At 43.5% G+C, this 17996-nt stretch overlaps 1 protein-coding gene across 1 annotated transcript in view; it reads left to right on the top strand.

Annotated features, from left to right (window-relative positions):
* Window positions 1-17996, top strand: part of akap1b (A kinase (PRKA) anchor protein 1b) — an 82258-nt gene that overhangs the window by 11142 nt on the left and 53120 nt on the right. The window contains exon 2 of the mRNA XM_084326878.1: window positions 15424-17177. Within this exon, the coding sequence (XP_084183004.1) occupies window positions 15449-17177 (1729 nt within the window). The 5' untranslated portion in view covers window positions 15424-15448. The remainder of the gene's footprint in view (window positions 1-15423; window positions 17178-17996) is intronic.

Here is a 17996-nt window from a genome sequence, read left to right as displayed (position 1 = left end):
GACAGAGGATAGGGTGAACGAGTGTCACAGTTCTGTTAGCCTTTTGCATTTGTTGTTTATTATAAAAAGTCTATAATTCAGAGTCAGACACATTTAAAACATTGTTGCTGCTGTTGCTGAAGAAATTATATTCATTTATTATATTTATTTATAAAGTTATATAAAAGAACATTGCTGCTGCTGTTGCTGAAGAAATTATATTTATTTATAATACTTATTTATAAAGTTGTATTTATAAATAATAAAGCAATGTTGATTCTGTTCTTAATTAATTGTCTTTTTTTCTTGCAAAAAAAGAACCAAAAAGAACCGATAAGAGTATCGATAAAGTACCGAACCGTTAAGCAGTATCGATAAGAGTAGTAGTATCGATAAAATCCTAACGATACCCATCCCTACTCAACAACAAGGCTTGCTAGGCTAATTAGCTTGCACGGCGATGTTTTATATATTTACGTGCCGAGTATGTGTGTGACGTGAATTCTGAGGCCACGTTTATAGTAGTGGGGTTATACAGTGGACGTCGTTTCAATATATTGTGGCGGAAGAGAGTATTTTAGTGTAATATTTAGCACATTGTCATGGAATACACCCCTTAGATACTACAGGCTTGCTAGGCTAATTAGCTTGCACGGCGATGTTTTATATATTTACGTGCCGAGTATGTGTGTTTTGAATTCTGAGGCCACGTTTATAGTAGTGTGGGGTATACAGTTCGTTTCAATATATTGTGGCGGAAGAGAGTATTTTAGTGTCATATTTATTGTCATGAGATACTCCGCTTGTCGGCTAACTATTAACGTGCGCGGACTGATGACATCAACTCGACTTGAGACATTCGCAGCCATAGATATATATAGATATCTATGTTCGCAGCAGCATAAGAAGTTAATTAAACTTGACGGACATTATATCGACTATAATTATCGATATCGAATTATATGAAAATAATTTTATAATTTTATCGCGATAACGTTTTTGGTCATATCGCCCAGCCCTACTGCTCATTATCAACATAGACTACACACAGTGATCATGAGTTAACACTGCTGCTCATCATCATAGACTACACACAGTGATCATGAGTTAACACTGCTGCTCATCATCATAGACTACACACAGTGATCATGAGTTAACACTGCTGCTCATCATCATAGACTACACACAGTGATCATGAGTTAACACTGCTGCTCATCATCATAGACTACACACAGTGATCATGAGTTAACACTGCTGCTCATTATCATAGACTACACACAGTGATCATGAGTTAACACTGCTGCTCATTATCATAGACTACACACAGTGATCATGAGTTAACACTGCTGCTCATCATCATAGACTACACACTGTGATCATGAGTTAACACTGCTGCTCATTATCAACATAGACTACACACAGTGATCATGAGTTAACACTGCTGCTCATCATCATAGACTACACACAGTGATCATGAGTTAACACTGCTGCTCATTATCATAGACTACACACAGTGATCATGAGTTAACACTGCTGCTCATTATCATAGACTACACACAGTGATCATGAGTTAACACTGCTGCTCATCATCATAGACTACACACAGTGATCATGAGTTAACACTGCTGCTCATTATCAACATAGACTACACACAGTGATCATGAGTTAACACTGCTGCTCATCATCATAGACTACACACAGTGATCATGAGTTAACACTGCTGCTCATTATCAACATAGACTACACACAGTGATCATGAGTTAACACTGCTGCTCATCATCAACAGACTACACACAGTGATCATGAGTTAACACTGCTGCTCATTATCAACATAGGCTACACACAGGGCGGCTGATTGGCGCAGTGGGCAAGGCGCTCGCCACTAACACAGGAGACGCTGGGTTCGAGCCCAGCTCTCTGCGTTGCTACCGGCTGGCCGGTCGTTCATACTAACACAATTGGCAAGTGTTAGAGGGTGGGAAAGCCGGTGGGTGGGGATTGGACGTTGTGGACAACGACTCCTACAGGTCGGTTTGGTGACGCCGGTGCGGCGGAAGCAGGTAGTAGCGGGGGCAGCGTGAGCCTCCCACGCGTTACTCCTCGCCACAGAGTTCGAGCTGCTGCGGTGAAAAGATGCGACAGGCTGCCTCCTCGTGTAACGGAGGGGACACGTGATGCAAGGCTTCTGTCCTCCCTACAGCCGACCTGTGGGAGGCATAGTCTAGCAACGTTCGAGACAGGGGAGGGGAGAATTGGATAATACGAAATTGGGATGGGAGAAAAATAGAAAATGGGGAGAGAAAGTGGATAAAAAAAACAGACTACAGTACACACAGTGATCATGAGTTAACACTGCTGCTCATCATCAACATGGACTACACACAGTGAACATCCATGAGTTAACACTGCTGCTTAGGGCTGGGTATCGCCACTGATTTCCCAAACGATTAGATTCAGATTAAATTCGTTTCAATGCTATAACATTTAAATGGTTCAAGGAACCCTCTAACCACCCTGGCGCCTATGAATGTACTTTTTATTGGAACATTGGCTTTTGCATATAGTCTGGGTGATGTCTCAGTAAGTGGATTTGTTGTATTTCCACAATCATTATCTAGGTCTGTCACTATAGCCAATGGAAATGCTAGAAATGGTCAAGTGGGCTGGGAGAACCAATGGAAAGTGCCTATCCCGAGGCCAAACTTAATTGCTGACCCCTGGTCTACACCCTCCCCAGACTGACAGTGGGGCAATGCACGCAACGACCAGGAAGGGAATTGGCATAACGACTAAATTGGCGGATGAAACAATTAAAATAGATATTATTATAAATTTCTTTTTAAGATCGATCTTGGGATTTTATGTATCAATAATAGCTAATTCAAATGAAGATTGATTCAGAATCGGGAAATCGATTTATTTGTATCCAGCCCTACTGCTGCTCATCATCAACATAGGCTACACACAGTGATCATGAGTTAACGCTGCTGCTGCTCATCACACAATGCTTGCTAATGCATAATGTTAGCAAACTGCAAAAATACAGTGCGCCTGCATGGCGACTGTAATCTAGCAACACTTGTAGTAAAACTGACTGAAAATCATGTCCACAGTACAGACCCTGTCTTCTTTTACAAAATGAATGTGTAGTAGTGTGAACAGACAGACGGAGATTGTGAAAACGATGGCGCAGACCCACTCACTTCCAAAACAAACAGCCATGCTTACCAAATATTCTTGAGTCTTCTGACATGACCGTGGAACCAAGTAAACGCTATATGCACACAACGATGGGACTTATAATTGATCATACTCATTTCACCACACAGCACAAACGCCCACTAGCTGTGGGGCTTACAGGGATATCCTCATCGTCAATCATCCTTATTGATCAACACTATTTCGCACAGTTTACAGTTGGCTACTTCACGTGCGCTTAATTAATCTTCCCCATTGGCGGTTTAATACACAGGTTAATCTTCCCCATTGACGGTTTAATACACGGCACATGCTGCTGGAACTGGACTACAAGTACCACACGAGGCACGTGCACGCCCAGTGTACTGAAGTGTCTGGAGAAATGCCTTTTCAGGAAAGCTAGTAATATAGACGGAAATCCTTTCTGCGGCGGCGATATAAATGCTTGTTTAGACGGAATTTGTCTAAATGCACACATGTGTTCATTTACTTAATATTTACACATTCACTTCACCCTATGAAATTAATACAACTAGGGATGCCCCGATCACGTTTTTTGCCACCGATCGTCTATGAGCCATATCGGCCGATACCGATGCCATCGTTTTTGGTTTTATAAAAAAAAAATATATATATATATACTTTAATTTTTTTTTTATAAAATATATATATTATATAATTATACTTGTAGTTGTATTATCTGCAAGACATCGCCACCACGCAACAAGTCAAAATGCTTGCTATCTGCAAACGGCTCCACTGTCTGTGTGTATACTCTGCTTTGGTCAAATCACATTCAGCATGCCCTCAGCAGGGTATACCCTCATGCCCTCTGCAGATATACCCTACTCCCTCAGCTAGCCCCTTTCGTGAGTGCGATGCAAGCCAGGGGCTCGAATACGCATCGAATCAATGTTATAAGACATTGATATCAGGAGCTATCTGTAGCTACTGCTAGCCGGCTAGATAACGTTAAGACAACGCCTCGGTGAACTATTTAGTTTACTGGGTCATTCCGTGTAAACGGGGAACTAACGTGAGCTAACGGAGGTATCATGCACTCGACTATTGCTGGAGCATTTGTTGATATCAGGAGCTATCAGTAGCTCGCCAGCTAGATACCGTTAGACAATGCCTCATGTATTAAACAAAAAGTGAATAGTTGACTGAGTCATTCATTTTGTTTAAACAGTAACGATAGCTAGGTAGCTAACGTTAGCTCACAGAGGTTGCATGCACTAGAGCAGACTATTGCTGGAGCTTGTTGACACGGGTGCAGGAGGGGGAGGGGCCGTGCGCTGCAGCTCTGTGCCTGAGAGAGAAGTCAGCGAGTGAGATCTCCGCTAAGAATTGGATCATGTTTTTCTATCGGTTTTCACGGTCTGCGCAAATAAACCATTATCGGAATTCACCAAGCTCATATTTATACTGAATATCGGCCGATACCGATCGCTGGCCGATTGATCGGGGCATCCCTAAATACATTATTTTAAGAATATCCGGTTAATTGAAAACGACTTGTTAACCGGATATCCTTGTACATCAATTTTCAGTAGTTTATTGAAAATCTTTGTGGAAAAAACATTTATTCAATATACAACATGTTTAAAGTAGAGTTGTTCCGATACCGATACTGGTATCGGAAATGCCGCCGATACTGCCTAAAACGCTGGTATCGGTATCGGCGAGTACACGTAAATTCTAGCCTCCGATCCCATGATGTAATTTATCTCCTGCCGAGTCCTGCGGAGAGTGAGGATTATAAAATGAACATGTTTTAAAGTGTGATGCTGTGTCATTTTAACAGCAGATACACTTTCTTAAATTCCATTGTCCCCGACAGTGCGGTGTGACGGGGAGCTCGGACGGGAATCGGGCTGTGTTTGGCTGGTGTTATGATAGCATTAGCTGGAAAGATAGCTAGTTGGAACAACATCCGCTTTTAACGTTACATCAAATCAGATGATCGCCTGTCCTTTCTCCAGGACCTAACACTGTCCGTGACCGTCTATCAACAATAATGCACCCACGGTGAATTGTATTTAAGTTAAGTAGCTACGGACTAGCGTTAGCTGACTATTACTAACGTTATCAATGCGGGAAGACGCGCTAGGTCAGTTAGCTTAGCTTGATAACGTTACCGTGTCTAAAGTTGGTGCTATTCACATAATCCAGCAATAATGGCTGCAGACCTGCAAGCAAAGTACAGCAAGTGCCAAAGGATAAGAGTCTGAGGCGGAGTTTCAAAAGAGAATGTTGAATATTTATTTTGCATCAAAAACCACAACATGAACGTTCTATCTGCCACTAGCTTACAGACTGAATAGGGTATATCTGCAGAGCCACTGAGTAGCGAGTGCAACACCGTTTAATGTCCGTGTGGATCATTGGAGTAGGGTATATCTGCAGTGCTGCAGCCCATACTCATTGATTAATGATACTAATACAAATCTATACAATCACCTGTTGTTGAATAAATACTATACGTTCTAGTTATTACTAAAAAAACAGTATAACAGTATCTGAAAAAAAAAAAAAAAAAAAAGTATAATTTATGTAATTTTTTTTTTAATTTTTTTTTATGCACTGGTATCGGATAAATATCGGTATCGGCCGATACCCAAAGCTTAGGTATCGGAATCGGATCGGAAAGGGAAAAATGGTATCGGAACATCTCTAGTTTAAAGTGTTAAACACTCAGGAGGGGATATTTTCAATTCTATCTTGAAGCCAGGCCAAACTAGCACATAACATTCACTGTCCATTTCAAGACTCAATGTAAGGCCCTCTGGAGTCTGTTATTGATATTTTTTCAATGCTCAATTCCATGATTTCCTTATCACAGAATTATAGGGTACATTAATCGCCTGCCGTTGGTCCCCGTCTGGCTTCCCGTCGAGACACTTGCCACCTGGCTAAACAATGTTTCTAGGGGAAACCCTGCAGGCTAGGACAGAAGGAGATTTCACTCATGCAACGCAATAAGCACTCTTTACATCATCAGTTTAGAGAATGTACTTGTGTTGAATCTATTGCAAAGTATAACGCATAGTTGATGGACTATAGTTTAATGTGCACTGCAATGTGATGACAAATGGGCAAGCTCTCATTTACAATGACAGAATTTCAGCACATTATAACATTGTAGAAACAGAAAATGTATCAATTAAAATAATTAAACTAGACTGGTGAAATGGTTTAAAGATTTAAACTGACCAATGGATATTAATTGAGTTTCAAAGTGCATTGCAAAATGTTCCATGTGTCACTGTCTGGTGCACAGAAGCTAAAAGCAGATTTTCCTATTTCAGTGCAAACTCTGGGGATCTTAAGTGTGAGCCAATCACCAGAGCGATAAGGTCCAGAGTTCCAATCCAGCCATGAAGTGATGTAGGTGAAAGAGCTAAAGGCACATAAACCCTCAGATCTTCACTTTTTCAACACGCCTAGGCCTGTTGCAATAAGCAATAAATCAATTTATCGCGCAATAATGAAAATGAATGCAATGATTTTGACGGGCGCAATTAATTGCTATTTGCGTGTTTGTTTTAATGAGGCGGGAACCAGTACCTCTCCGTGTGGGGAGGCGGGCCGCTGACATTACTACAGAGTACAGCACGGGAGCTCCTGTGAGCACCATGCGTATGTTGGGCAGTAGCAACGCTACATAGCTTAACTACATTTCTCAGTAGCGTGATGGTAGCGTCGCTCCTTTTGAACCAAGTAGCGTTCTTTGTAGTGTAGCTATTTTTAGACCCAAGTAGTGATGTAGCGTGAACAAACGCTATACGCTACTGCCCGGAGAAACTGGACTGCTAAATAAAGATTAAAGATCTAGCGTTGATGCTATGACGCTTCCTCCTCATCGTTGATTGCCTGTAGTAGCTGCATCTAACGTTAGTAGCTAACGTTAAAACTAACCTAAAGTTAGTTGTTCACCAACAATCTCAACATTTGTTTTATCATTAGCTCAAAAACACAGAACCGGACGACACAAGTTGTCCGCTCATAGGTTCTGCTAGGATAATAACAACAATACTTCCGGTCGGTGGGTTTCAAAATAAAAGAGCAAAGTCTAAAACACCGGAAAAGACGTTTATTTTGTACAGCGTTTTCCTCCACGAGTACTCAAGTACATCATGTGATCAATCGATCTGTTTTTTTTTGCCCATCCCTAGTTTATCCTGTGCTGAAAAGTCTCCATTCCAATAGAGATAGTATATATTTGTGTTTATTTGATTATTGTTGAGCTATATTTTAATCGAGAGTAACTGGTAGTGTAGCTTACTACATTTTCCAAGTAGCTTGCCATAATCCGCGAGCCACAGTAAACAAACGCGAGCCACAATTAGGGTGACCAGGTGTCCCGCTTTTGGTTGTATACTGCACAGCCATTTTACCTAATGTCCCACGTCCCTCTTTTCGAAGCAAAAAATAAAAACATGGGTCTAAAAGCCCCTTCCTACAGTAAACGTAGCAACCTGCCTCTTGTCCACACACATTGCTCTGCTCGTTTTATCATTGCTCTCACGGAGATAAAACTGGGAATGAGGTTACTCTGCTTCTGACGCTACCTCATATCTGATTGGTTAGGTAGTAATTTAGGATATTTAAAATGTCTTCCAATGTTAAATAAAGGTTTATTGCACTTTGAAACGGTTTCCTTGCATTATTATGCTATTATCATTATATTAGTAAAAACCGCAATAATATCACTTATCGCAATAATTTCTGGGACAATTAATCGGCCAGCAAAATGTGTTATCGTGACAGGCCTAAACACGCCACTACTTCTCAGAACCATAGTAGGGATAGGGACGTCCGTTGCCGGTTGATGATTGGTTGGGAAACTGCCTGGAATCTGCATTTTTCATTCAAATGGTTACTCCCCTTAAGTAGGAGCCGACAACGTTTTTATATCCAAATGTTTCCCAGAGTCTTGACTACAACCGTGTGAATACAGCGATGGAATCCAGCACTGCGAAAGAGTCGAGGCCTGTGCATTCTCGCGCTGCTATTTGCAACTCCTCTGAGGGCCTCTGACTCTGTGATTGATTATTGGAAATGACATGCACGTTTTTCAAACGAGTCGTTTTAAAAGACTTATCTTTCTGCTACTCATAGAGTCTCATACAGCTTGTTGCCTCAATGCTTCTATGTTTCTAGCACACCAAGTATGCAAGGAGCTACAAGCTGATATGTCAGACCTTTTGGGCTCTATAATAGCAGTTATTCTTATCATAATGAGGGATTTTCAGCACCGGGTGCTGTCTCTCTGCTTGGACCACATATGTGTTTCCAAGTGTTGACAGGCTGACGCGGCATTCACAAGGGATGCAGTTGGAACGCATCCCAGACCAGCCTACACATCACTTATCTAGTCTCTACGGGGATGTCATGGTAAGGACGGCACTACGGTTGACTCCTACATAAACCGTCGGGCAGGGAGGCACTCTTCCCTACAGCTTCAGAAGCTCGCTCACTACATCCTACTTTGCAGCTGTGCGCACCGGAGTTCGCTACAGGCGAATACTGGCGCTACTGCTTATTTGAACAGGGGGGAGGGGAGAGGCTATCTGGTCTCGAGAGTGGTGACTGTGAGACTGCATCCCTTGGTGGTTCAGAGCATGTGGGTCCGGTTCGGCAGGGGGCAGCGTAGGGCTGGGCGATATGACGATATTATATAAATATCGGGTACAGTTCATTAACGATACACTTTTTTAACGTATCGTGGATATCGTGATGTTTTGCCCAAGAGGATTGTGTCGCGTCAATCTGGTCCACCCCGTTCAAACTTTTGAACAACGCCGCTCCCACACACACACTACTGCATCAAAGTTAGTTAGTACTTATGATTAACAAAGGCATTCGTTTTGTGGCATCAACATTATATAGTTACACGTTATATAGTTACACATCAGCGTATTTACCCAAACATAGCAACGTCCGATGCCGACATAGATAGCAAGCGTTACTGTTCATATCTCAGTCCGTGCCGAGTTGTGCGTGCCCATTCTGCGGTCTGTTAATAAAGTTTTCAATCAGACAGATGTATGGAAAGGCTTTTATTATAACATTTGTTGCAGTAAAATCATTATGCCTCGTTGTCATGCTGCGGTGCGCTAGTAATCACTCGTCGGCTGCGGTGAGCTGTTGTTGTTGTCGTTGAGCTGAGCTCTCGTTAAAATCAAGGAGGGCATTCAGGAAGTAAAAAAAGAATAGCGCTGCTTGCCGATTGGTGCTAAGAACAGCAGGGCGGGTACAAGCGGTGTGACGTAATTGGCAGACTCGACTGTCAATCAAAATTATTATGTTGCCGGCTGAATGATTGAATAACGTTATTAACGATTGCAGAATGGGTACAGTACAGCTCAATACAACAACAGTGGACTGACTGGAGGATGAAGACCAGAAAAAGACTTTCGGCTTTTTTACATAAGGGTCCTCCATTTTCAATTCATCAAAACATTTAGAGACATACAAATATACAGTAGTTTCATAAAAATGCTAAAATCCTATTGATTGATTTAAAACTTTATTAACATATTGCAGAATGGGTACAGTACAGCTCAATACATACAATTGTTAAGGGGATGCAGACCAGCGAAAGACTTTCGTCTTGTTTACATCAGGGTCCCCCATTTTCAATTCATCATATTTCATATCTAAATCATATAATATCTCATTGCTAAATATATGCAATATATAATCTAATAATCCAATAATCTAAATCTAATATATAATATAAAAATGCTAAATGCATGGGTATTTTATTTTGTCTTTAATGTTAGCTTGCAAACTCAAATACTGTCTTGGTAAGCCTCATAATGAATTGTTTGGGGAAAAAAAGAAAAACATCGTGATGCGTATCGTGTATCGCCGAAAGGTCAGAAAATATCGTGATATCATATTTAGGCCATATTGCCCAGCCCTAGGGCAGCGGGGGACTTAAGGTGCTCCCATAGTCGAGCGGACCGTACATGGCGCGGACTTGCGCGGACCCAAAGCAGACCCAAATCGGCCTCCAAGTGCGAAGGTCCAATTTTCTAATCCGCGGACCGCTGGTGTCACACAAAACGCTGATCGGCGTTGACATCGACCTGCATTTAATGTGACGCCGATCTGCATTTTACTCTGACCACTCGCTTCTTCACTCGCAAAAGAGAATGGCTTTTCTAAATGAAGTGTGTAAAACTGCCAGTTTTATTATCGAAATATTGGAAACTGAGATGGTCTGTGAAATTGTGTAAAGCGGTGCGAGACATGTAGGAAATTGGTCCGCTGAGGTACGCTCGACTATGAAAGCTCAGAGTCCAGTCCGCGTACATTCCGCTCGGCCATGGGAGCACCTTTAGTTTGCAAATGAGGGAGAACACTTGTTCTTTTCGATGAAGGACCAGGAGGCGCCATTGGGGATGGCCGTGCCGGCACATCAGTGGGCCCCTGTGCTGCTGTATGCATTCCCTCCCATCAGCCAGTATCTCCCTACATTGGAGAGGGTTCCAGATGGTGTGTCTCCTGGACAGGGAGTGTCTTCCCATTCACAGAGACCTCTTGTCTCGGGGCAGGTTTAGGGCAGTAGGTTTGCCGGCTAAGGTTATTGCTTCAGGGTGCAACACAGAGGCCCTCTACAGCAGGGGTCGGCAATAGGCAGCCCGTGGGCCGAAATTGGCCCGCCAGCAATAATATCTGGCCCCTCAGATTATTTTCAAACAATTTTTTTATTTATTTTTTTTGACCAACTAGGCTAGGCTATATGTTAGCTATAACGTCAAAATAGAGAAACTACCACCACCTAAAGAATGCTTATTATACTTTGTTTTATCCATGTTGAGAGTGAATAACAGGTAGGCAGCGAGGTACAATGTAGCGCTTGCTCAACATGAAAAAAGTCGGTGGACAGCGCCTGGTGCTGAAATAACAAACGAGCAGTGTGGTGTGAAATTAAAACACCAGTTCAGTAAGTCATTCAAACTTTATCTTTACTTATATGACTGATGGCACCACACATGTGAACAGTAACAATGCAATTAAACTGAAGTCAAATCAGAGCAAAAAAAGCTGAATCTGCTTCAAGAAGATGCGCTACATTAGGTATATAAGGAATTACAACAAGACATTTATTAACTAAATAAAAAATACAATTGGGCTTTTAACCCTCTAAAGCCGGGCGCAACACTAGACATGTTTTGTAAAACATTAAATATCTTTGAATTTGTTTGTGATAAAGACTTGCTTTATTGTATCGATTGTCATCTAAAAATTGTGTGCATCTCTCAGAGAATGCGCAGATGTAAAGCATAGAATCTTGAAATATCTAGATTGGTTGTTTTCTCTGGACTGCATCTAATCCGCTGTATCTATCCATTTATCATATCTATGTCTGTCACTATAGCCAATGGAAATGCTAGAAATGGTCACGTGGACTGGGAGAACCAATGGAAGATTCCTATTGTTTCTCAATAGTCCAGTGCGCTCCACAGAAAGGGCTGTCAGATAGACGGGCTGGTTGTGCGTAATGTAAGATAGACCGATAAGAGAGAGGCGCTTGTCTCTGGTTTTATAATAAAATGGCAAAAAGACAAAGGTATAATGTTCAGTGCAAATGTGTATGTCGTTTACAGTTTATTATGCAGCTAGTTTATTTTGTCCATTCTCTGCCTCTGCCACAAATATGTCTTAGTTATAAGGTGGTTAGTCACAGAGTTAAAATCTTTTCACTATCAATATATTAAATTAGCCATTGTTTTTGTTTCTGGCCCCCCATACAATGGCTTAGAAAAAATGTGGCCCTCGGCCAAACTTAATTGAAGAGGAAGGGACAGAGCAGGTTGTTATTCCTGAGACCCAGGTCCTTCAATCTGTGCAATATTCAATAGACTGCTGCTGTCCTTTTACCAGTCTGTAGTAGCCGGTGTCTTTTTTTGTGTGCTGTTGTATGCTGGGGTGGGGGAGACAAGCTGGTGAGGAAGGCTAGCTCCACGGTGGGAGTTGAGTTGGTCAAACTAGAGATGGCGGCAGAGAGGAGGCTGTGAAGGAAGCTGGCAGCTATCCTGGAGAGCCCCTCCCACCCGCGTCTCTACAAATAGTAGCTCCAGTTCTGCAGACCCCTCTCTGATTGGTTGAGCTCCATTTCTGCAGACCTCTCTCTGATTGGCCGAGCGCGCGCATGCTCATGAGCCGCGACAAGCTCCTCTAGTCAGGAGTCGAAACTCCGTTAAGCTCCAGAGAGAGAGGCTGAAAACCCACAGTTGTTGCCCGCCGGATGGGAGCCGAATCTCGGATCCGAGTTTTCTGATGAATAGCCCCAAAACATGGAGGTTGCGAACGCAATTTATACGCATGGAAGTATTGATTACGCCATTACGAATCATTAAAAAAATATACCGTTAACTGGAATATGTTGTGTGTGCCTTTACACATATGTTGGATAGGATTATGTACTTGGTTTGTCATTAAAAACCAATAATATGGCCGTTTTTTTACACATCGGTATCGGTCCGATATCAAGATAGGGCCGATATTAATTTTTTATTTTTTTTTTAACATGTTTTGGCCTTAAATAGTTTCAAAATATCTGTCATTTCTGAAAATAAGTTACAAAAGTTTAAAAAAAAATGCGTTTTGGAAAATAGCTCTTTATTTGATTATCATAATAAAGTGTTTTCTATACAGAGATATCGACATCGGTAAATATCGGTATCGGCCAGAACAGCAATATTGATATCGGTTATCGGTATCGCCCACAATTTTCACATCGGTGCATCACTAGTTTCATTGGAATGGAGGCGGGAAGGTGCCGCTTACTTTCGTTTCATTGGAATGGAGGCGGGAAGGTGCCGCTTACTTTCGTTTCATTGGAATGGAGGCGGGAAGGTGCCGCTTACTTTCGTTTAATTGGAATGGAGGTGCAAGATTTTTTTTAAACTTTATTTCTTTTATGTTCGAAGCTCATGCCATCGAACGAAGCTTCGAAGTATTTAAGACAGCCCTAATGCCGTTAGCTCATCTTTTAAACTGTAAGTCTAGTTTTTTCCCTACGCAACCATGTCAAATTCATTGTGTCCTGCGAAGTGGATCACACTGGCCGAAATGGTTGCAACAGTGACACTGTAGCTGATGGGCCCCATGTCCCTTCCTTCCGCATGGATACTGGGGATAGATCTACGCTACAGACACTTAAATCATTCAATAGAAGCCAGATTCAGTATGGATCTATTGGGAGGTTCAAATGCTTCCTTAACAAAGCGACCCCAGATCGGCTCCCAGCTCTCGTTTCCTTGTCTCACTTGTTGTCGGGTTTGTGTGAACAGCTCTGGTGAATTTGGGATATTGTCGAAAGTGACACGCCCTGCTATTTCCCTTGAATAGGTCTCCATGTAAACAGTAGAGGACTCAAGTGACCGTGAGAGGAGTAGAGGTAGAGCCATATGAAATCCGTTTTATTATTTTCCAAATTCCATTTTATTTTTTCCCAAATTCCATTTTTTCCGTTTTAATATTTCAGAATTCTGTATTTTGCCTTTTATGCTCATTTTACCATCAGAAATAGTGTCTAATAAGTGGGAATGAATAAATGTCCACAATTGAATAAGATATAACAGTCCATTTAATGTTTTTAAGTGCTTCAACTCAGAAATACAGTTCAATTTTACACTATTTTTCAATTAATATTGTGACAAAATAAAAATACATATTTCAAGTGTAAACAATAGATACAGCTAGCTACTACTGACATTATCACAATGACAATGTCAGTAACCTAGCTATATCTATTATATTGTGATGAAATATAGTAATGCATAATTTAGGCACCTTTAGTTTAGTTTATTTCGTTTATAAAGGACAGTGTATAATGGCAATCGTTTGCATTAAACAAATGGATGAGTGCACCAGATTTAGCAAGAAGCTATCATTTCCATCTATAGTCCTATGTACTGTAACGTTTCATAGCTATTTAAGTTTATTTAGATTATAAAGGGCAGTGTATAATGACAATAGTTTGCATTAAACAAATGGATGGGTGCACTAGATTTAGCAAGAAGCTATCATTTCCATCTATAGTCCTATGTACTGTAACGTTTCATAGCTATTTAAGTTTATTTAGATTATAAAGGGCAGTGTATAATGACAATCGTTTGCATTAAACAAATTGATGGGTGCACCAGATTTAGCTAGAACTTCTAGAAGCTATCATTTCCATAGATAGTCCTATAACGTTACATAGCTATTTAAGTGTATTTAGTTTATAAATGGCAGTCGTTTGCATTAAACAAATGGATGGGTGCACTAGATTTAGCTAGAAGCTAAACGTCCTAACGTTATAGCTATTTAATCACAATAGTGTCGCAAGTGTTTTTGCGGGTCCAGTCCACGGAACGTTGACAGAATTAGCAAAACACCTTATCACCGGAGGCATAAAAGTCATTAGGATACTGTTCTGCTCTGAATTGAGGGCTTATTGTGGAATTGTTTAGCGTCTTGACGATGTTAACACTGAAGCAGCCAGACGCTTGAGCACCGCGGCTGTGTTGTGTGTAACACGCTGTAGCGTCCCCGCCTCCCCGGTCGCGTGTGCACCAAACGTTCCACCCAAAAATGAAATTTCAGTCCAGATTAGGCCAAATTCTGCAATATTCCACGTTTTGCAGTTGATTCCATTTTTATTGGTTAATTCCGCGATTCCGTCCGCGATTCCGTGAACGCGGATTTCATATGGCTCTAGTAGAGGGCTGTTAAAACAGCCAGGACTTCCCAGGCCCTCGTAACTACATCATTAACACGGCAGAATGGAAAACGCAACGGCATTCCTCATTACCTTCATTATTAATTCACCCGTCGCGTCCTTGAATGTATTTGTACTCCATCCTTTCCTGAAAAGCTTATCATCTTCCCTCCAGATGTCCAATGGTCCTGAAACTTGGATGGGTTGTGTCCACTGTGGCTTTCATAATGGCGTTACCATCTAACAACTGGAGCATCCTGTTTTTAAGTGGCTTTCTGCAATTAAATTCAGAATGCAAAGAATTAACTGCCATTTTATTAGATGATTAATAAACATTAAAGTGGGAGAGCTTACCATATGCAATTTTAGCACGGGAGCTAAATAGACTAGTTATAACTCTGGTGTTGAAGGAGAATTGTGCTTGAGGTACATTTACATTTAGTCATTTAGCTGACGCTTTTATCCAAAGCGACTTACAAGTTTAAGAGGTAAAGCTAACTGTCATGTGTCCTCTCTCCCAGGTGTAGCTGCTAGGGTCCTGAGGAGATGCCGCTGAGGTTCCGCTCTGTCGTTCCCTACACGCTGCCTGGAGTGCTGGCGCTGCTCGGCTGGTGGTGGTACATCTACCGGAAGAAAGAGCCGATCGCCAGCCTCGACAGCCCAGAGGGGACCCCAGCCGTCATGGGCCAACTGGCCTCCCCGACGGAGGGCAGCAACGGTCTAGTGGAGAGAGCCACAGCCGCCACCACCACAGCCACCCACCGACCAGCCAGCAGAGACAGACCCACGAAGGTCCAACAGCAGAGGTCGGCCGAGCAGGAGGTCATAGCCCAGGTCCACGTCCCTGCCACTAAAGCCTCGCCTACACTGGAACTAAGTTGTGGGGTAATAGACCTTGACAGAGTTGAAGCGCGTTATGAGAAACTCGCCGAGCCTGCCTCCACCCTACCAACGTACAGCAGAGAGGCGAGTCCTGTCCTCCAGGTACCACAGGAAGACCACAACGTCCCAGAGAAAAGCCCAGTACCTGCCTTGGTAACGGAGCCAGAGCAGCGCGTAATCAAAGAGCCAGCTTTTGCCCCAGAGACCATAGTGGAAGCAGTCGTCTTACCCTCCCAGTCCGCCCAGAATGCCCACACCTCGCCATCAGTGGCAGACCTCTTGAACGCCGAGAGGCCAGAGCCAGAGGGAGAGGTTGGATCACAGGAGGTGGCAGTGCCCTGTGCATCGCAGCCGGCGAAGGATATCTATTCTCCCATAAATATCACCACCAAAGATGAGCTGGTTGCTTCTGCAGTCACTACAGTACAACAGGCCCAGAGAACAGCCACACCAGATGACCACCATCCTGCAACACCCACATTTCTACAAGCTTCTTACCACCACATTCTGACCAGCACACCTGCGTCCCCTCCCTCGGCCTCTGCGTCTCAGGCTATAGTCCTTGACTCGGAGGGATCCCTGGTGCCCCAGGGGCAGCAACAGGGGGACAGTGCCGGTCACGAGGACCTGGAGCTGGAGCGCCTGGCGGCCGGCCTCATCACCAAGGTCATCTCGGCAGCCACCCAGGAGGTCCTCGGTGTCACCGGCTGCCAGGACACGGACATCCCGCCCAGCTGTGACAGCGGCACACCGTTGGCCAATGGCAGGCCATGCTCCCCGAAGGAGCCAATCGTGAGGGATACAGCCGCTCAGCAGTGGCACCTCCTACAGGGAGGCCATGAGTCGAGAGGGGCGGAGTTAATGGAAGAGCAAGGGAGACCCAACGGATGCCTCGCGGCCCCCGTGTGGGAGGTCAGTCACAGGCTAAATGAAACGGAGAATACACAGAGAAGCCATTGGCCGCCAAGCTCGCACCAAGCGGGGCAAGACACCCCCCTGCCCAGCACGGACAAACTGAAAGGGGAGGAGGGCGTCGTGGACTCGGCCTGCAGCACATGCCACTCTGAGGATGGCGTTAGCGGCGAGGACTTCCACAGCAGTGTGCCTGAGAGCCGGCTGGATCTGATACAGGTGACATGCACGGCGGGAGGGGATTCGCCGTGGCCCAAGCCCTCCGCCGAGACTGCTACAGAGGCAGCTGTGGAGGCCATGACGGGAGAGCACATGGTAGCGGCCATGACTGGAGAGCACATGGTGGAGGCCATGACGGGAGACCACATGGTAGAAGCCATGACGGGAGACCACATGGTAGAGGCCATGAAGAGGCTCAACGGCATGGGCCTGAGGAACGGTGCTCATGGGACGAGCGAGGCAGAGACTGATCAGTCTGGAGGTGAGGCAGAGCGCTTTGAATCCTCATTGTGAATTTATATTGTTGTCCTACAAGTTCACAGATTTTCAACCTTAATCCTTTTGTTCTGTTGCGAGGAGGACATGTGCTGATCAGACGTGTAACTAACATGTTCTGTTCTGAGGACATGTGATAATCAGACATGTAACTAACATGTTCTGTTGTGGGTTGGACATGTGATAATCAGACATGTAACTAACATGTTCTGTTGTGAGGAGGACATGTGATAATCAGACGTGTAACTAGGGCTGGGCGATAAAACGATAACGATAACTATCGCGATAAATTATTTCCTCGAAATGAACATGAAACGTGGTCGCAAAGTTTCCATATATCGATTTTCCAAGCTTGGATATGAGCACACGCACACGCACTAACAACCAATCAGTGAAGGAGATGGCGACAGTGAAGGAAACCCGCGGTGCACCTCTGGGTAGTAAACAAGGCTGGCTAGGATCATTAGCTTGCACGCCGCTATTTTATAGTTTACGTGCCGAGTGGGTGTGGCGTGAATTCTGAGGCCACGGTTAGAGTAGTGTGGGGTATGCGGTGGACGTCGTTGCAATGTATTGGGGCGGGGCGGAACGGAGTATTTTAGGGTGATTTTAGTACATTGTCGTGGGATACACCGCTTGCTCTGGCTAACTGTGTTCCATTCTTATAATGCATATGATCCAGTGGCGGTAGGTTGCCCCCTGGTGGAATATAATAATCTATGCACTGGGGTAGAACGTGCGCGGACTGATGACGACATCAACTCGAGACATTCGCAGCAGCAAAACAAGTCTATTAATAGCCCGT

Source organism: Notolepis coatsorum (assembly GCF_963971535.1).
Source record: "Notolepis coatsorum genome assembly, chromosome: 1".
Classification (NCBI taxonomy): Eukaryota; Metazoa; Chordata; class Actinopteri; order Aulopiformes; family Paralepididae; genus Notolepis; species Notolepis coatsorum.
This window is presented reverse-complemented; position numbering and strand designations above follow the sequence as displayed.